Source organism: Hypomesus nipponensis, chromosome 8 (genome assembly GCF_054491055.1).
Source record: "Hypomesus nipponensis isolate SF chromosome 8, ASM5449105v1, whole genome shotgun sequence".
Classification (NCBI taxonomy): domain Eukaryota; kingdom Metazoa; phylum Chordata; class Actinopteri; order Osmeriformes; family Osmeridae; genus Hypomesus; species Hypomesus nipponensis.
The window spans coordinates 9,749,758-9,770,915 of NC_140368.1; the positions used below are offsets into that span (position 1 = coordinate 9,749,758).

A 21,158-nucleotide genomic window follows, 5' to 3' on the forward strand; every position below is an offset into this window, starting at 1 on the left:
GAACCTAAGCTACTAGTTTCAAGCATGTTACACATTCGCCATTCTGCATCCATGCAATTCCGCCTGGCAACAGTTTAGCCAAATGTGCTGAGCAGTTTTGGAAGACCGTTTTCCCTTCGGCTGGTGTGAACATTTTCTCATTTGGAATGATGTGGATCAATCACGACTCTGTTGGATTTGTTTTCTTATCTAGTTTATGCATCCAGTTCGGATTTGCATTTGAAGGTAAGATACGTCCGTTCATATAACCTCTGAAAGAGGCTGTCTTTTAAGAACCGCGTGGAGAAACAGTTAAAAGTGGACAGATAATTAGTAAAATTAAATGTTTGATTTTAGCTAGGTAAAAGCTGAGACGCCTCATTGAAACTGTTATAGAAAACGTAACACTTAAAAGCCGTGAATCTCCTATCTAATGACGAAAACGCAACTGTTGACTGTTTTAAATAAAGCAGCTTTAGTCGTGATGAATCCTAAGCGCTGTTTTGTATGATTTGTACAAGTTGACATAAAGGTATATGAATTACTTAGAGCAGAGAGTGCGCGACAAGCATTTAAAGTGAGGCATACGCAGACAGTGGCCGCAAGAGTAGCTCGACAGACTGTTTTTTTCTTCAGGACCATGGACAGCTACCCACTTGAAGTGGATGCGGCTGGAGACTTTCACGTGTCTTGCATGGCGCCCTTCTATACAATCCACTAAATAATTCCCATAGACTTTTCCTTATGTGCCTAAATGATACTCACCTGTATTTACTTAAGTATGCTGTAGCACAATTTACTAGAATTAAGATACTTTATTTGTGTGGCTCTGACGCAGACCACAGGGGCTTGCCAATTCTCGATAACCTACTGTCATGATAATTAAATATGACCACATTTTACCCAATATAAAAGTTCTAAACCTCCTATTGACTTGCATACAAATCCCTGGAATTATACGAAGGCCAATTGGGCATACAGCTTTGTCTAAACAAGTATTCGCAATAGCTTTAAGAAAAACAATTCCCATAGCTTTTCGTTTACGAATTAGACCTACGTAAATTAAATGTAGGCTATGTAGATGATCAACATATTTTGCAGATTTAAGACAGTCAGTACCCCAGTCAATCAATAGTTTTCAAACATCAAGATGTGATTCCAATCGGTATAACTGTTTCAGACACCAGGGGAGCCTCGTTATGTAGTGGCGTCATGGTGTTAACTAAAACATTCACACCTTAAGATCGTGAATCGTTTGTACAATTTTCTGAGCCTTTCTCCATAGTGTAAAAAGTCCTACTGATATTTATATAGTAACACTGTCACATTGAGTGCTATAGTGGAAAAAATGCAACTATATATATAATTTTTAGTATTATATATATTTTTTTAATTGTCTAAACATCTTCTGTCTTTCAGGGAGGTTTACTGATCTTCCTTCAAATTTAACGGCAAAAGAAGGCCAGAACATTGAAATGGCATGCGCGTTCCAGAGTGGAACCGCGTCCGTGTACTTGGAGATTCAGTGGTGGTTCATCAAGGCGCCAGAAGAAGCAAGCAATAGCGAAGAGGAGGAGGCGGACGAGGAGGTACAGAGTTTTATTACATGCATCAATTAAAATGGATGACGTACCGTAAATACAAAAAAGGAAGAAATCCAACTGTATCAGGGCCGCACTGTAACTTCTTAGTTGACAATGAGACGAAGACTGCTGTGTTGTGTGGTTGCCCTTTCACTTACATTGGGTGCTATGGGGTGCAAAGCATGCGCACTGTTGCATACCAAGGACTGCACTATTATGATTTCATGGACCTAGCTTTCAGTTTTTTATATGCCACTGTCATAGAACTCCAATTGATGTATCTATTGCCAATCAATCACTACAGTATAAGAATTGATGCCAGGTGAATCAACATGTCAACATTAGGTTATGAGATAATGTTGGTGAATCCTCTCCTACTGAGGACTGAGATCACATTTGATTGTTGCTGCGACTGGGTGCCTTTCAGCACTGTTCGATGTAAAATACTTGGACGAGAGGGAGAAGAAAAAGTTTCAGATTGTCATTTGAAAGAGCCACCTGAGAAATGTAGTCTTGAGAATCTGCCTTGGAACCAAAAGTTTACGGATATGGTTATTTTTGTGTGCTTTGTGTTGGACGCTGTGACCCCACTGCATGTTGCAGGAAGCTTCTATGACACATTTTGCTAAATTGCCTCATTATAACCATACAGTGGTATGCAGCAACAGAGCAAACTGTCAGTTCTCGACGATGACAGCTTCCCTGCATGAGCGTTGGTCTGATACTTTGGGGTGGATATCTGGGTGGTTGTGTTAGATTCTTGTTTACTGCATGGAAACGTCTGGTGTAGAGCTGAATGCATTTTAGGGCAGAGTTTGTTTGTTTGTCAGTTTGTCAGCACAGACATCAAACGGAAGAATGTTTCCTTTGATAAATATTTTCCTACCTTAATGTGACAACACAATGCTTGTTTTGAGAGAAAGAACCGAACCTTTACGTGCATGCACTCACATTTGTGCACGTAGACCCAAACACACGCGCACACACGCGCACACACACGCACACGCGCACACACACACACACGCACACACACACACACACACACACACACACACACATACACTGACACACCTCCTCTCTGTTCCTTGGATATCCACATGGCTTTAAACCTGCTATTACTGCTCTATTGTTGTCAGCCATCATGTCAGCCTCGCCAAAGCTTTGATCCATTTGATCCACGGCTGGCACACGAGTGCTGAAGGAGCTATTGACGCAGGCCTGGCATTGTAGCTTCCTCCGTCTCACTCTCTTTTATGGCAGCTGTTTGAAATGACAAGTGTGTTTGTCCTGGCTGTGCTTGGAGGATCGGATGGAAACAGACCTGGAAAAATGTGTTATTGTTATGGATTGTAACATTATGATTTAGCCAGGGAAGTGGGGGCTGCCATAGATGGGAGGAGTGTCTGGGTTGTGGTGACATCCACTGCTATTTAGATAAGATCTAAGGGCACACCCACTGGACAAAGGGGAAATTACTATTTGTCTTCATGCTGTGAGGTATCTCGCTGTTACCCTCTCTCTCTCTCTCTCTCTCTCTCTCTCTCTCTCTCTCTCTCTCTCTCTCTCTCTCTCTCTCTCTCTCTCTCTTTTTATCTCTATGTCTCTCTCTCTCTCTCCTTCTCTCTCTCTACCTGTCAGTCTCTGTCTCTCTTTTCTCACATGGAGGTTGTCACATCAGCTCCAGTAGTAAAATGGTGGTCTGGCTCCATCATTCTGAAGAGGGGATTCAGTTTTGCTCAAGGTCGGATCTTTCTCTATCCACTTAATCCAAACCGGTGCTGTTTGCCATCAAATCAATTTACGGAGTAAATCTTACCAATCCCATTGTCTGGGTAATTCTATTTGGTGTGGGATTATAGGCAGATATAAGTAAAAGAGAGCAAGTGAGATGGAGAGGTGTCTCTCAAGGTAACAGAATCCTTTTCAGCTTGTTCAGATAAAACCCTCATTTGCCATTGTTTCGGTGGCAGACCACTTATAGGGGGGGCGTTTGAGGCCCTGAGACTTGTGTCTAGATTATCCCTCCACATCCCAACTTTCCTACCACTGGGAGGAGTTAACACAATGTCATTCTGAATCAGAGTAAATGCACAGATGTTCCTTACCCCTCCCTCACTGTGTTTCAAGGGGGATATCGTGCTCGACAGCCGTGGACAAAAGTATTCGGAGTGACATACATTTTGTGTTTGCAAAGCTTGCTGGGCCTTGGCATAAATTGACTGCTAGCATAATTTCAGTAAGTCATATCATCAGCACAGGGGAAAGTGTGAACTAGTTCTAGCCAGGTTGAATCACTATCATTCTGATTGGATTTTAAGAGCAGATTGACTGCTGTAAAAGAGGGGACTATTTGCATGTAAAAAAAATGTTCGCCCCAAAGAAGTTTATATGAAATGTGCCTTATTGTGATTCCAGTATTCTATAGAAACATGTGAAAACATTTTCCTCAAATACTGAACCAGCAAACTTTGCAAAACATTTGTCATTGCCAAAACGTATGGCCACGACTGTACTCTTAAAGCTGCTGTGTAACTAGCCTGTCCCTAACCAGACTCGTACATTTCATTTGTACAGAGAGTCTGGGATCGCTCCATTGACAAGCATTATCTTCCTTGAAGGCAGGTACTCTGTTTGAAGTTCAAAACTATTGGATCTGGCCAGAGCCACTTTGGATCTGTCATAACCAATTGCTAGCGTTCGCCTTAGCCAACTCCGTCACCAGTAATGGAGCTAGCTAGAAAATAAAACCTTTCCCGAACCTCGTGGGGAGGAGGGCCACAACATCATGGCCACCAACAAAACTATGCAAAGATTGTTCTTGCTCCAGCTTTAACTTTTGGATATTTGGCAGCGTTGCCACAACAAACCGAATGGCTTCGCTCGCATCTTTCTCTGCTGCCATTACTGAACTACCTCTCAAACTAGCGCACAACATCAACGTCATCATTCTCAGCCACTCCCTCTGTTCGCTGATTGGAAAGGTAAAAAGTTGATTTGAAAAATCGGACTAATATACCGAAATCCCAGACCTTGTACACAAGCAACATGGAAATTGAGCGGCAGAGCCAGGATGCTGTGTTACTGCCAGTGGTTGCATCTCACTACATTGGTGAGTTTCTCTTCAATGATTGTGTTTGTGTGCAGTGTGGTGAGCCTCTACAATATACACTTTGAATAAACATATCTTGTCAAGCCACCCCAGACAGGACCATTTGTAAATGTTGTGTCTGTGGTATACTATCCTCTCCAAGATCTGTCGGACTGCCAGTATCAAGCTGAGGAAGCTCTCTGGACTACCAAACGCTGTCTCCCGAATCTCCCTTCACAGCGGTTCATCACCTTCAAATTCATACCTGCCGCTGCAGATGTTTCCTAACAAGCGAGTCTTTATTTCCTGAAGTGGGTGTTTCAATGGAAAGCATAAAATCCATGGTTACACTGCTCTCTCCTGACCTTCCTATCTCTGTTCCTCGTCCCTCACTCCAGCCCCGGGAGCCTCGTTCTCAGTCTGGCCCAGATAATGGCATTCAGAGTCAATACAATGCACCGCCCTGATAACCGCGCCTCATCGACCTGGCTCTCATTACCACAAACACCAGCGGACGGAATGGATGCAATGGCCTGGTAGACGTGACGGAGAGGCGGGCAGGTGGAAGGTAGACAGCCCGGCCTACCTCAGGGGTCTATTGGTGCTTTCCCGGTTTGTCTTTCTACTTGCTGCTCTCTTCCTCCTGCCCTTAATGAAACACTCATTATAGCATGCCAATAACAATAGTGATTTCTCATTTGGAATTTCCCAGTGATTGCGGAGCCCAAGTGTCTTTAGTTTGGTCAGTTCAATGAAGGGGAGGGAGGGGGGAGGATGGAGGAGGAGAGAGAAAGTGACAGGTGAGAAGGAAAGCTGTTAAAGGTCCACAAAACAGATGGACACACACCTGGGAAATGAGAAGGACTGGCACACACCCATTCACACACACACTCACACACTCGTACCTTTAACGAGGAGACCCCGACTGAGTTTGATCATTAGTGGACTGTTCAGTCAACAGTGGAAGGCATCACAAGCAATTTTTTCAAAATAGCTTTTGATACTGTACATGCAGAAAACTAAGCGTCACAGTTGCAAATGGCCCGCTCCTCTGATTGCCATTATATCCCTATCCTGTCTGGATGGTGTGGTCCCAATAGTCATTTGATAGTTTAATAGATGTCATGGACCTTGGAATGGCTGTTGAGCGAATTTGAAATGAGACCAGCCATCATGGTTGTGTAGTAATTTGGAGTGATCTGAATATAACGCCTGCTGTAATGTTGATGATATTTTGCATTTAGACAGTAAAATGCCCTGCAACAGCTTTGAGAGCCAAATTATTGTGAATGAACTCTACTGCAGCTCCATGAATGAATGAGCTAAATCTGAGTGAGGTAAGAGAGCATTTTGCTCCACATATTCTCATTACTTGAGTCTTGTCCCGTTGTGCTGTTTCACTTACATCTTAGGAAGTCATCGCCTACAGCACTAAAGATAAGGAACCTTTGCTTCCTTTGGAATTAATGAGCCAGCATAAAAATAAAAAAATCAGCAATTGCACCTTCTAGTCTGCTTTTGCGTGTGCTACTATTTTTTTTACATTAAATGAATTTGATACTCACACTATGAAAGCTGACAGTATTTTGGGTGATGATTGACCAGAGCAGTTGTTGCTGGGACAGGTTGAGAGTGTGCTGCACTACTCCCTGGGCCGAGGCAGGTCTATGGAGCGGCATGTGGCCCCCGTATTGAGTGTGATCTCGGACTCACAACAGTAATATCACTTCAGCAGTCTAATCTGAGAGTTCATACAGGCACAGGCCGAAACAAAGAGAGGAGGGGACGAAAGAAGAGGTGCAACACAGCGGAGCGTCGCGAGGGAAGAGAAGATGAGGAAGGGGCCGAAGGAGGAGGAGGAGGATGAACTTCAAAGGCCTGAGGCCCAGTGAAGGCATGAACAAGCAGGTTTTTCTGTCTGTGTGTGTCCCCGTGGTTTATGTGACGAGGTTACACATCTGGAGTGAACCGATAGACACATTGGAAGACAAAAAAAGACACACTCTGTCAAACTGTTTGTGACTTTTCCTTCTTTTTTCAACCAAAGCTCAATAAATATGTTCCCACAGAAACAGTAGGAGTAATTTGATCTACATGGTTTGCACTCCAGCTGACATTGTAGTCTCGACAAAGACTTGTGCTGGCCTCTAGGGAGAATAGGAGGGTGACAGAACAGTCATAGCCTCAAATCACACATAAGGGATGTTTGCCAGGTCTTCAACCTGTCTCATCATGTTACATGTTACATTCAGACTCAATTACTGTGGAGTATATCGAACAGGAATCTCAAATGCCACTTGCTATATCGGCATTTTCAGAAATCTGTTGTTCATATCAGCCAACCGAAATGTTGGTTGGCATGAACAACTGTTTAAGGTTGTTATACAAACCAAAATTCCATGTTTTTATTGAATGTGACGTTAAATCGTGATGACTGTCCACACTTGAGGCGGTGTGTGTCATGAGAATCGCTTCACAGTGCTACGTTGGCGACGTGGCTCATGGATCTCTGCACCCTTTAAAAATCTGCAGAAGCTTGTCGTAGCTGACTAGTGTTCGGAACAGCTCTCAGTGATGACATCATCTCTCCCAGTGTCTGCTCTTTTGAAAGACAAAACATCTGATGGTTTGAATGAAACAGACATGAAAATAGCAAACAAATGTGACCCAGACGGGTAGATAATGCATGGCCTTTTCTAGTGAAGAGACTATCCTATAGGACTAGAATGAATGTGTTCAGGTGAAGGAGCTGTGAAAGGTTGGTTGTTATCCAATTCAATTTGTTAGATTAAAATAAAAGCGGGGCTCTCCAAAGAGACTTGGAAAGAGTGCTAAGAAGGAAAGGACTACTATTTAAAGCACTTAAAAAATTCACCCAGGAGAGCACACTGCTACAGATGCCTTTGTTTACGACTGAGGGAAAAATAGAGACAGAGTAAGAGTGAGACAAAGAGTGGAATACAGGGAGAGAGAGAGAGTAATGGTACATGACGCATTTGGTGTGCCTATATTACTTTTCCGAATGTTGGCTTTATTTGTGCTTCACAATGTGCATTTTGTGTCAGTATGTTGTAAGACTCAGTGTGTCATTTGTCTTGTGAATGCACACAGTGCGGTTTAGCGAGGAAACAGTGAGAGTTGCATCACTACATTAGTTCCCGAGATAATGCTTCTGTCACAGCAGGCCTGTTAGTGCATAGCACAGCCCCTACGCTGTTACCCATATGACCTGCTGTTTCAAATACATGGTTCTGTAGCTTCACATAGCCAGACTGACAGCAGAAACAGCCGAGGAAAGAGCCTATGCACATAACACACCGGTACAGGAAATTAAACAACAACGTGGATGACTGGTGGTCCACCATGCTTGATTCCAGATGAGGATTAGAAATGGGGAGCACAGTGCTGAAGGTTTGAAAGTTAGTAACACACTCGCACTCTCTCTCACACACACACACACACACACACACACACACACAGCTGCACTGCGACAAGATCAAATTGAAAATCAGCAAATGTATTTCTTCGACAGTTTTTATATTCGGAATGGGACAGGAACCTGGTTTTGATCAGCAAGGCTGATGTTAAAAATATATCCCAGTATGATGACCATTCTGATAGAGCTATGTGGGTGTTGTGTGTAATTTATTTACTGAGTGAAAATAATGTGCATAATAATACATAATTGATTGAAAGGACATGAATACAGATTCAATGTATGCAATGCAAAAATAATATGCTTGAGATTGTTGAAAATCTTACAATAGCGGTCCTTATTTTGAACTGTCAAACTCTGGTATACTGTAATGCAGAATAGTATTAGACTGTTATTGTTGAGCAGCAACACACCAGTCCAATCTCAAAGAGGAAAATGTGGCGGCAGCTTCTCGTTGACCTGAACTTGATCTGCAGACCTTCATGTTACCAGGCATGCATTACACTAAACAAGGTATGAATTATTGTTGATTCCCATAACTATGTAAGAACATGAGAAAAAAAAAAAGCTTTGAATAATGTATTTAAAGTCTAAAGGAGCACTTCTAAGAATCTGATTGAATAACAGTGTCGACAACATGCTGTGCAGTTTATTACAAGCATTCCTCTCATATGCACTTTAGGGAAGTGATGTAGGCACATGACCCAAATTCATACTCCATCTCCTGCAGCGTAATGGATTAGCTAAATTGTAGCTAAACTAAATTACCCCAAACCGCATTAGTGAGGAAAGGGCACCATAGAGTGTTTGTCATGGGCCTATCTTTTGAAGGACAATTGAGGAAGAGTTTTACCTGCTGAAATGGTAGTTGAGTGTGTCTTCAGGGGGCCAGGAGGACTATACTCGGTGAGTGGTGTTGTACCGTACTGTGGGTGTCCTCTCTCCTCTATCCACAGTGTGTCTCCTTATCCTTCCCTTGTTATCAACACCAACGGTCTCCTACTATAAGCAGTTTCATTAGGCTCCCGCTCTGGACCCCTAACAGTCTGGTGGAGGGTTTCTCACTAAGTGTCGGCCCCATGAAAGCGTCTGATTGGATTATAGGTGGAGAATCCTCCCAATGTGTGGGCTGACACTAGCCCTGCTGTTGGGCCCGAGCTGCCAGCCTTCTGCCTCTCTTTGGGGGACGCTGCTAGCCGTCCGCAGCCCTCCAATGAGCTGGATAGGTCTGAGAGGGAGAGAGTAGGGAGGGGCAGAGAGGCACAGAGAGAGAGAGACGATGTGTGTGTTTGTGTTTGATTGAGAGGGAAAGGGAGGAAGGGGAGGGAGAGAGCAGAGAGGAGAAGAAATGTGTGTATAGGGAGAGAGGACGTGTGTAAAGGAGGGAGAGTGCTGGGGGAGAGGGAGAAGGAGACAGGAGAGGGAGAGATGTTGGAAGAAAAGAAAGGTCCAGCGGAGATGTGTTTGTGAGAGAGAGAGAGGGGAAGAGAAAAGGAGATGGAGAAAGAGGGATGGAGAGGTAGAGGAACGAAGGAGGAGGAAAAGAAGGAGGAGGAATAGAGATGGGGAGAGAAAAAGGAAATGTGTGTTTGTGCGTGTGTGTTTGTGAGGGAGGAAGGGAGAAAATAGGAGCCAGGGAAAGAGATCTCTCATATCCATGGATAATAGAGCTGTCACACTGTTTTGATTCAGGACATTGATTGTTCCTTTAATTGCTTTGGGCGTCTAGTAGCTTGCGGTCTGGGGATATTACCAGTAATGTATTTCACTGCAGGTCCGTCATGACACTGATCACACAGTGATATGTACTCATGTGTTGTCATTGACAATAATCCTTTTATCGATTTGGCCTTCCTCTCTATTGTTATGACCCATATCTCTGTTCTGCTCTATCAATTTACCCATTAGATGTTTTGTTATTCCAAACCAAAAACATCCTGCGGCCTGTCCTATAAACGGAACCCACGTCAGAAGAAGAGTTATGAAAGCCATGAAAATGACTGAACCTAGAAATGAAAGAATTTCATGAAATGACATTCAGCTCCAGGAAAACGCTGTGCTGATCCTAGAGAGTCAAAGGTCATATCCACTTTCTATTGCTTCTTTTGTTCCGACGCCCCTTCATCTTCACAAGGTCTTTGTGTCTGCTCTAGGTAGCCAAAGCACTGATGGTTGTTACCATGGTGAAGATAAGAACTAACTGAGATCAGCGTAAGGATTAACAGTTAGTTCCACGAAGAGGGATGGCTTTCTAAGTAGGCAACACATTAGGGAGGTGGGTTTTAAGTCACAATTCATGTGCTGGTTGATTTAACTGAGGTACCGTTCCATGTTTGCAGAACCATGTCTGACATGACAGGGGAGTCACAAAATAGAGGGGAAAGTACAGGTCTACCTGGGGTTTAACTGACATTTTATGGTTGCAAAACTTTTAATGCTTGTGTTTTACGAGTTTAGGGTGAGTAACAAGGAACTTTGGAACGTCCTTGACTGTGTGAGTTACAGTCAAACCTTGGAATTTGAGTCAGTTTGTCTTTGGTGAGGGAGACACAGGCTCCTTGCCAGATCAGTCATTTTGGGATTGAATCCTTTTCTCAACCATCATCATCTTCTTAGGTGTATGAAATCATGGGGTCACTGAAGGCATAAGAGTGAATGTGTACTTCTGGGGCTGGAGTGGGGGTGGGGGGGGTGGGAGGGGGTAGTGTTGGGGGTAGTGTTGGGGGTGTGACGAGGCATCTTATGACTCTTTGCTCTCAGGTGGAAATGGCCAGAAACCACTTTCCGTGAGTAAAGTAAGTCATTTGGAGGTGTCAATCACAGACCATAGCTGGTATCTGTTGGAAACAAAGGTTATCAATCACGCCACAACTCCTGCTGGCGGGGTGAGACTCAACCTCTCTCCCCAGTCAGCGTGTCCAAGGTGCCTGATAACACCCTCATCCCTCCATCTGTCCTACCCTGCCATCATCCCTCCTTTCAGCCTCATCATACTGGTGGAGAGGGGAAGGTTATTACCTTAGGTTGTGGCAGCACACTGTTGACGGACGGTCAGAGTGGATATTCTCTCCTTTTAGTTGTCCTATGCATGTATCATGTGCGGCGCTAGGGAGGGGCTAGCAGGTGCTTTAGCACCCCAAGAAAGACCACAGCACCCCGGTAGCACCCCACAAAAATAATTTCTGGAAAATTCGATTGGAGAATCGGATGTTAATTGTCTTACACGGAGCAGTCCGCTAATGCGTTTGCCGCGGATGCAGACGGCAGCTAGCACAACTGCAGTTCCATTCAAATTAGCACCACAAGTGGCCAAGTTTTGCTCATTTATTAATAGTATTTATATATAATATATACATATATAATTGCACAGCTCCCCCTGTCAATGATCAAGCACCCCCTCAGCACCTGCATTAAAAATGATCTGGCTCCGCCCCTGCATGTACTCATGATCCTATTTGATACTTCAAAATCAATTTCACTTGTGAACTTCTAAACAATTATGGATTGTACATGTCTTTCTTTTTCTCCGGTTGCCTTCTCTTTTCCTTCCAACCTCATGTTCCCTAAAAGAGGTCTATTGCATTCAGAATCAAAGCATCCACTGAAGCAGATCTGTTCAATAATGCAGTGCACACCTTTCCTGGGTCGTGCAAGCCAGAGAAAAGCTAGACTTTACTTTCCACACCTAAAGCAAGACCTTCAGACCTAAATTGCTTTGAAGAGTATCATGTATAACTGTATTTGAGAAATCTGACAAAGAACTGCACCATATGAAAATGAATTATGACTCATTTTCAAGTCATTGAATCATAGAAGGTCAATGCTTTTTGAAAGTTACCTGCGTTCTTTATCAGCATCAAAATGTGTCTTATACCATAATCAGACTTAGATAATTGATATAAAAAATATGATTTGCGTGTTTCTATTCATTCAAGGAGGACTATGAAAGGGTAGTATTTGCGATATGGTATTCTGTTATTACATCTGTCATGTGTGTAACCTCTAAAATATGACTGATTTGCCAATTAGTTTCCCTCAAATTGGATAATATCTTACAGTGTTATTAGACCATGCATATTTAAGTAAGAACTGCGTAATTAAAGTAATTATTCAATCAGTGTGAAAAATATCTTTCAAAACTGTCTCACACTCATAAATCACCTACAGTATGCTATATTGTAACTACATTAATATTTGAATACTAGTAGATCATTTGAGAACGCTAAGAGGTGGTTGTTCTAAGGATAATCTTGTGTTGGTCCATTGTTACTATCTACAACACTCAATCTCTAGGATGCATCATGGAGTAATGACATGATGTAGTTTGGAGGAATATCTGTCACGATGATGGTTCCTAGACAGAACACAGGCTCTCAAATAGGGTTCTGCAATCAGTTCTAACCCTTAGTACAATATTACAGTGAAAGGTTGTCATACTTGTCATATGTAACTGACATGTACACACACATAATATGTGTATGTTATGTTATGTATGTGTGGTGGAAGGCATTGACCCTTTGACTTTGAACAATTACATTACATTTAGTCATTTTTATAATCCTCTGTCTTCGAATAGGAATTAAAGAGAAAAGCCACGCTTATTTGGACATCAGTTTAATCGATGTAGATATGACTGTATCCTGACATTATATCTCTCTAGATTCTATGAGAAAGGCTGTCATTGGTCTACGAAGCAAAAGGCAAAGTCCATTTCCCATAAAGGTGTAGTTATGAATCATTTCCATTCTGATTTTCTTCAAATGTCACTTCTGTTTCTGTTCTTTAATGGTACTTTACAATTCTGCCTTCCTCAAGTCACCTAAAGCAGTGCACGGTGCTGATAATAGTCTTCTTGCATTGACATTTCTCACAGAGGCTGTGTGTGTCTGGCTCTTGTAACGTGCCATCTTACCCTTCCCTTTCTTCTCCAACCCAGTCAAATTACACATCCCACACCCGCACATAAAACGTCACAATCAGTTAGGATTTTTCCAATTCTAGCCGGGCAAACATGTATTTCAGTCACATGATCTGGGTATCCATAGTTCTTTCTGAACTCTGTTTCCGTCCGTGTGATCGCCCCGATGCTAGCAGCCACCAAAGTTCTGCAGCGGCTCTTCAGATGAGTTCTCGGAATAGCCGGGGGCATCAAAGCTGAGGGCGTCGACTGGGACGAGCACCTGGCGATGTGGTCAGACAGGATACAGTGGCGGAAGGAAGCGTGCTAATAACAGCGCACATCTCGGCTCATGCTCAAACAGTGGGTGACTGTGATTGGGACATGCATGGCCGCCGCAGCACGCAGCACGTGGGTGGTATAAGCCACCACTCAGACCGTCGTGAGCTATAAATTCATGCTGTTTTTAGATTGGCTTTGTCAAACGTCATATTTTCTCCTGTTCGCCTGAGCTTCTCTGGGAATTGTGCGTAGGTGTATTATCCTTCCCGCTTATCTCTAGGGTTAGTAATTTCATCTCCATCTCCAGGAGATAGCAGCCCATGGCACATGTAATTAACAATGCAAAACCTGCCATCGTCGGATGGACTTTGAGAGGTTCTGTACGGGTGAATTGGGGGGGAAGCACGCCATTGGCTATAATAAGCATTAACAACAGAGCTTGGGTCATAACGTCTCAGGCTTGCTCTCAACAGTCAGTGGGGTTTGTAATTAGAGGCACTTAAGAGGACCCTCGATGGTTTATGTTGTCTAACTGAACACCCACTCCCTCATGGGTGCTTCACTGTTAACATCATCATGGTACAGAGGCCTGTGTAGGATGAGTTGAAGCACAGGCTACCTGATGCACATCCAGTCACATTTCAGTACGTTGGTCGGCTTAGAACTGGCCCACAAGGTCTGTGGTTCTAAACAGATGCTGGGAAGACAGACGATATTCACTGATATCGAAAACACGGTGGACTGTATTGATTTGGACTTTTAGCTCACAGAGCTAATTCAAACATAATTTACCTCAAATACAATAGGATGGATTTTTGGTGGGGAAAGGAACCATACTCTTTCGAGGAGGAAGGCATGCCTGATTCACAACAGATTGCCAGGATCAGTACGTAATTGATAACAAGTTCAATAATCTTCTTCAAAATGAGGCTTCTTATTGCCTCCAATGTGAAAATAAGACAGATAACTTCAAAATTGCAGAGGCTCATGAGTGTAGTGTCTTTACAAATTGGACCCTCCATAATGAAACATCCAAGACAGTCCTGACTCGGTGGTATGGCTTATTGTTAAATGAATGACACCATTCTTTCCTTGTGGCATTCATTTAGACAATGGGACCTGGGAGGCTCTATCGCATTATGATAGAATGATGAAACGAAGAAGCACATTTGGAGGTTTGCATGAGGATGCCATGGTGGAAACGTTTTTCAATAAAGAGACAGAAAAATATTGAAATTGAGATGAATATTTCTGAGGGTTTTGGCTCAGAAAGCAATGAAATAAAAATGGGAAAATAATGGGGGTTTTGTTACTTTGTGTCATTGGCAGAAACCTTTTGCGTCACTGTCAGAATGTCAAACATGACACTAAAAACAACTCATCTTATCTTAGAAAGGACAGTCTTCGTCATCACATCCAGACAAAAGACTGTAATTATCTGTGAAAAGTCTTTAAACCAGCTACATATTTTTTTACATATTTCTGTATGTCATCTAAACTTACACCCTTCTGTGAGAAAGCTGTGCCGCCATGTTCAATACGAGTGTTTACATTTTACCCATCATGCAATGAACACAATGCTCAGACATGTATATTACAATGTATGGATCATGTACCGAGTGCATTATGTCACAATTAATTTAATTGCATTTGTACACGAGCGGATGAATAATGGAATAATAAAACGGACAATGTTTTTTATAGTTAGCTAAGTGATTGTAAATTTTCTGTAGTCAATTGGGATAAAGCACCTCATAAAGCAGTTTTTTCAGAAGGAGTGGACAAAATAGAGTGGTGAGGACCTTCCCTCTGGCCTCCTTCTGCATCCTCTTCTTGTTTTATGGGATTATACAACGCTCTTAAGAGTAACCCATCACCTGTCATCAATGCATCAATATACATTTTGATAAGGTTTAGCTCATACTTCAGGCATTTTCCATTAACCTGGTTGATTTTATAGACTCCCTGTGAAGCATATATAACTCGTTTGTGAGGTTTAGAGATTAGGAAGATTGATGTCTCAACACAAATCATTGCCAGGACTGGAACAATTAATTCCCCCTGGCTGTTCAGAGCATTGTCTAGGTGTTACAAAGGGGTTGAAAAGCTAAGATGAAAGTATTTTGCATTGATTAAGATGGAGAATGTCAAACTGCAAATTCTGTCCATTAATCACATTTTGCCCAGTCTGATCCAGGAAACTTGGGAATCCCAGGGGTAATAACTTGCTTGAAGGGAAAAAATCACGAGTTCAGATGTTCTTAAGTAGCTTCTGCACCTTTCATGCCCTTTGTCCTGCACCTCCCATTGAGCCAACAGCTTTCATCTTGACTGTGGGTGTTCCCCTCCCAGGCTGGGAGAGGCTGAGAGAAGCTCCTCAAGCCAGCTCCTCAAGCCAGCCTCTCAGCCGTCTCCTCGAGTCAGCAGAGTTCCAGGCATACATCCAACTGGCATCCCGCACAGAATAAATAAATGATATGCTCTAAAATCAATGCCCGGTCTGAGATGAATGTTTGTACTAAGAGCAAGAATGGGGGCATGTTTGAACCGTCAGTGGTGACGTTCCTAATGGTTCCATGTACAGTATGTTTACATAATCCGGGGCTTGCTCACTTTAAATGATTTCTCAAGGATAAACGGCTGAAGATGTGTATTATCAATTGTGTTTATGTCCGATATCTTGTGTTTTGTCTGCTTCTTGTTTGTATATTTTCATGAAAGTGTACACATTGTTGGTTTTGTCCAATTTTAACAAAAAATATGTCACTTTCATATGGCATGTTGTTTTTTCAAGAACTAATCTGATGTAATCTGTTGTCGAAACTAATCTGATGACAAAGCATTTTTTGGATCCCCACAAGTGACAAGGGTGACATTCTTTTTCTGGGTTGGGGTTGACTGGGTTGAACAGCAAGACTGTAGATGTGCTGCTTCTGTTTCTTGAAGAAACTATCGATGTAGTCATCAAACATTTATAGCCATCGAACAATCTCTGATGCTGCATTTACACCCAGAGAGTGCTTCAGACTACTCTGTATTTGACATGCTGTCTGCCTATTTCTGTTTCAGTGACTGCAAATGCTAGACCTGCAAATAGATAGAAATGCACTCTTGGAAACACTACAAATAGCATCATATTAAAATAAATCGCAGTATAATGGCTTGGAGTCACAGGGGTCCTTACGGTTGACTTTGGATTTTTGACTTTTTTTCCCTAGATGGAAATTATACCAGAGCCAGATCCAGATGACGAGGGGACCAAAATAAGTGTAAGACGCCGCATTTTTACTGTTACCAAAAAGTTACACATTTAATTCATTTCTCACTCATCAAATGCATCAAATTGAATCCACCAAATGGACTTAAGTAGCTACATTCAAACCCCTCCCTCCCCCTCCCACTCTCAGACTGTGAAGGTCCAGGGCAACGACATCTCCCACAAGCTGCAGATCTCCCGGGTGGGAAAGAGCGACGAGGGTCTGTACGAGTGCCGCGTGACCAACGCCAACTACGGAGAGCTGCTGGAGTACAAGGCCCAAGCCTACCTGAAGGTCAACGCCACGGCCCACCCTCGCAGGACGCCGCCCAAGAAGACGTCTCCGCTGCACCTGACGGCCGACAAGAAGCCTCGCAAGCCCAGCGGGGCGTCAGGGGGACAGGACGGCATGAGCTCTGACCAGAGGCTGGGCGCCACGTCCAGCTCCCACACGGCATCCTCCAAGACGGTCAAACACAACACAGGATCAGGTGAGACGCACCCACTCCATCTCATGCTGGCTTTCTAGGATGGGTTTTATTAGATGGTGATCTCGCTTTGTGGCCACCAGGCTTACAGTAGGAATATAATGTCAAACGTAAATCAAACTGTCAACCAGTCTGTGGTTATTTTTCGATCTACATATCTGGCTAGCTACCGTCGTTCAAATGGAATGGTATTTATCCCTGAAGCTGCTGTATTTAAAAGCACCTGGAGGGAACACGGTGATAGATAACTGAACAACGGAGGCGAAGAAGGAACGTACTAATCCCCCAGACTGTAGAGGGAGAGAGAGATTATGAGGTGCTCAAATTATGCTGACAACTGTGTTGTGCTGAATTCTCTGAGTAGGGTGTGTGACACTGATAAATGAATCTCTACATACACCTGCTTGTTCCTTGCATTGCTGCAACTGGAAAAGGCAAAGTGTGATTGGAGGAGGAGGGGGGGGGGGGGGGTGGTAGCAGTTACACCACGGTGTGAAGCCGATGAACAACAAGGGAAAAACATTCGCTTGAAATTAAACCTGCGGAGGGCACGGATATCTCCCCCCCCCCGCACACTGTAGCTGCTTCTGTAAACAACAACATCACGGCGGCATGACTGAGTGTGGTAGGACTGCAGGCTGGTGGGACTGCATTATCCCTCTGCCTTGTGCTGCTGTGAGGTCGACTGGCCTTATTTGTCAGCTGCAGTTACATCACAGAGTTGCCTACATTGTTTCTGGCAGTCTTGTTTTCTCAAAGCACCAGGGTGACTGGTACGGAATACACAGACCGTATCCCTGGAGCACGATGGTGCAAAAGGCCCAACTGACTTTGTTTAAAAACAACATGGCAAATGGCCAAGTCTTAGCGGGGCTATGCAAACCATTTCTAACCTTGCTGAAAGAAGAGCTAAACTGCTAGGACTTGGAAAATAAAAACCACAGCAACGCATGGTGATCTGAATGCCGGCAGGCGCGGTTCAATGATGAGGGCCATAGAACGTTATGAGACGCGCGTGAATGCCATCCAAGCGAGCGGTACCATCTAATATTCTTCCTCCCCCACAGGGCATCTGCTAGACATGTCACTCTGTGTTGTCACCGGTTTCCGAAGCCCACTGCTACTGTACAGTGGCTAGCTGTTCAGTGCCTGTAGCAGATATACGTAGAAACACGGACAGAGAGAAAGAGATAGAAAGAGAGAGAGCTCGGGAGAGGTAGAGTATGGTCCTCATGAATGAAGAGGCAGAAGGCAGATGGGACTGGCGTGTTGAACCTAGTCCTCAGGGAGCCTCCACTGCCCTACTGAATTAAACTGCTTTTTCGCTCGGATGCACTTTATCATCGATGCATGACTTCACATTTTTTCATAACTATTGATTGGATCACTGAACATTATTGGTTCAGTTCAAAAACATGGAATAAAGACATGGATTTACTTGATATCAATACTTTGCCAATAGTGATAACAATCTGAAAGCTTGGGGCTGTACCGCATGATGTGAACGTAAGATCTGATAATGGGGGAATCTGAAGCAAGTCTTTGAAGCCGAGCAGAAAGCAGCAGAGAATTGTTCATTGGTAGTGCATCCCATGGCTTCTAGCCTGAACTACTCTCCTCTCTTTTCCTCTCCTCTCCTCTCTTGTCCTTTCATCCTCTCTTCTCTTCTCACCCTCCCCTCTCCTCCACTCTTCTCCTCTCTTCTCCTCTCCTCTCTTCTTCACTCCTCTCTTCTTCACTCCTCTCCTCCCCATCCCCTAACTGGCTGGCAGGCTGGAGGCTGATTAATTATTCTCTATGCGGAGGATGTTTTGGCCTGGTGTGATTGCTGCTCCTCTGTGGTGCTCCTGTTCGCTAGATCACCCAGGGCCAAATGAGATCTGGCAACGAGGAACAGAGGGTCAAAGCCCTCTGTCTGTCTCTCTCTCTCTCTCTCTCTCTCTCTCTCTCTGTCTCTCTCCTTCCTTCTTCTGCTCCTACCCTATCCCTCCACCACTACCATCACCGATATTGAGCTTGGCCAAAAGAAAGTGTCCCTAGACAATTCTCTGCTCAGAACATTGCTGTGCTTGGTTTGACTGAAAAAATCCACTAAATGTCACTGTGATTTAGTGAATATTTCATTTTCTATTTCCTCAATGTTCCCTTGTTTGGCAGGATTACATCCCACTGCTTCTCTTTTATCTGTTTCTTTCCCCTTCCTTCCTGCTCTACCTCTTCTTTCTCTCTGCTGTCTAAGCAGGTGCACAGTAGAAAAAATAGGCTAATTACAGAAAATCTGAATTCTTTTGATGTTTTTTGAACCTTGTTCATCTTTTTATTCTATGTGTGCAATCAAGGACAATTGAAGGAAGAAAAACTGGGAAAAATACCTCACCAAATATATATTTATCTCCCGTAGAGTGCTTGGGACAATGCATACATATACTAAGAACTGTCTGAATACAGTTATTCTATCACTCTGGTTCATATCAACTCAAGGACAACTCACAAATGAACTAAAACACACAAATGCTACTTCAAGGCCTTTAAAAGTATCACAGCATTCATATGTTGCTCACAATGCAGTCAGAAGACCATGCAGTGTCGAAGTTACTGCGGCAAGTTTGCGCAATACTAGCTATCTATGTAAATCTTTGTCATGGCTTGTTCAACGGTGATTTTTACTTTCTTGACTTCAGGATACATTTGTCGTTTCCCTCACTTTCTGAAGGTGTTTGGTGAAAAGAACATTTACATGAACATATAAGAGCTTCTTAACGAATCTGGGAAATGCATGTCTACATTGTATGGTAGAAGCAACCCCAAGAGAAATGTTCAATCCCAGTGCTACACAAATAATTTGATCGAAGTAGATCACTTTCACTGCTGTAGTTGTGTGTTGTGTAACAATATATCATTTTTTTATGATCTGTATTTTAAAATACTGTAGTAATCACTGGGAACAATATCACTACACAGTACATGGGTATCCTGAGTAAATTATTGCTCGTAGTCTGTTTGATTTGTACTTTCATGTTGTCAAAAAAAGTCTGGCAGATCCACCGTGTCGATTATCAAGAAGCACAAACTGGAAGGGGAGATGGTTCCTTCTGTGTTGTGTGTGTTTTCATGAGTGAATAAGGGAGGTTTAGACTGTTCAACTGACTGTGCATCTTTTTCTGCAGGTACGAGAATAGCAACCGGTTACGGACTGGCAGTCCTGCTTCTGGCTCCTGTCTTAGTGTGGGACGCATTATTATAGTTTCGAGAACAAACTCTCCAATATTGCTCTCCGTCCTGAAGCTAAACCGGAAAATGGTCCGTTAATTTCACCAAACAGACCAAACCACTGCTCTGCACCCACTGCATCCTTATGATTCAATGTCCACAACAGCCATCTGAACCCAAAGCATCCAGTGGGATTATAATTGTAGGGACATCGCCCTCTCCAATGATCCAATCAGACGACAGCAAATGGACAGTCTCTTCTCATTGGATATCGTCACAGATAAGACTTTATTCTTGGTTTCCTGCAGTTCATCTTATACTGTATGTTATTGCTCAAAGTGAGAAAAAAAGATGAATCTATATTTGTGTAATATAAAAATATATGAGTATATTTAATTGTTTAATTCGAACCAACAGGAACTATATGTAAAGCTTACACTCACTCCCTGTTGGTTATGAAACTTCATTGTGCAAAGGTACTATGTTTCTCCCAGATCTGAGAGTTGATAGTACATAATGTATCACAATTGCATTGCTCATAAAGTGCAATTCAAAAGAGCATTTTATACACCTTCTGCAACCTGCAAGTAAAGTTCTGAAACTCGTTATTGCGGTTCAGTTTTGTCCTTATTTCCACACACAGTATTTTAATTGTAATGTTGTTTAGTTTGGCATATGAAAATGCCAAAACAGTGTCAATGTTATTACTCACCAACATTTATAATGCCATTAGGTAACCATGGCAGGAAACCATTACCGTAAATTGAACTTCACTTGAATTGTACAGAGAACTGTTTAGAAATGGCATGCCTTGGTTACAGCTTCATTCAGCCAACGATTTTCATTTATGAACTAATATTGCTTGTGGGTGTAAATTTCATACGAAAACTCTTACATTTGGAAAAATAGCTATTTAATGGCACAGCAAAGCCCCAGTTA

The 21,158-nt window shown here is 43.0% G+C and overlaps 1 protein-coding gene across 1 annotated transcript; it reads left to right on the forward strand.

The window, feature by feature from the left end:
- The first annotated feature begins 146 nt into the window (after positions 1–146).
- On the forward strand, positions 147–20,253 carry vstm2a (V-set and transmembrane domain containing 2A). Its single transcript, XM_084703673.1, has 5 exons — positions 147–225; positions 1,399–1,568; positions 16,484–16,534; positions 16,673–17,012; positions 20,177–20,253. The coding sequence occupies exons 1-5, from the start codon at positions 147–149 to the stop codon at positions 20,251–20,253; spliced, it is 717 nt and encodes a 238-aa protein (XP_084559799.1).
- The last annotated feature ends 905 nt before the right edge of the window (positions 20,254–21,158 follow it).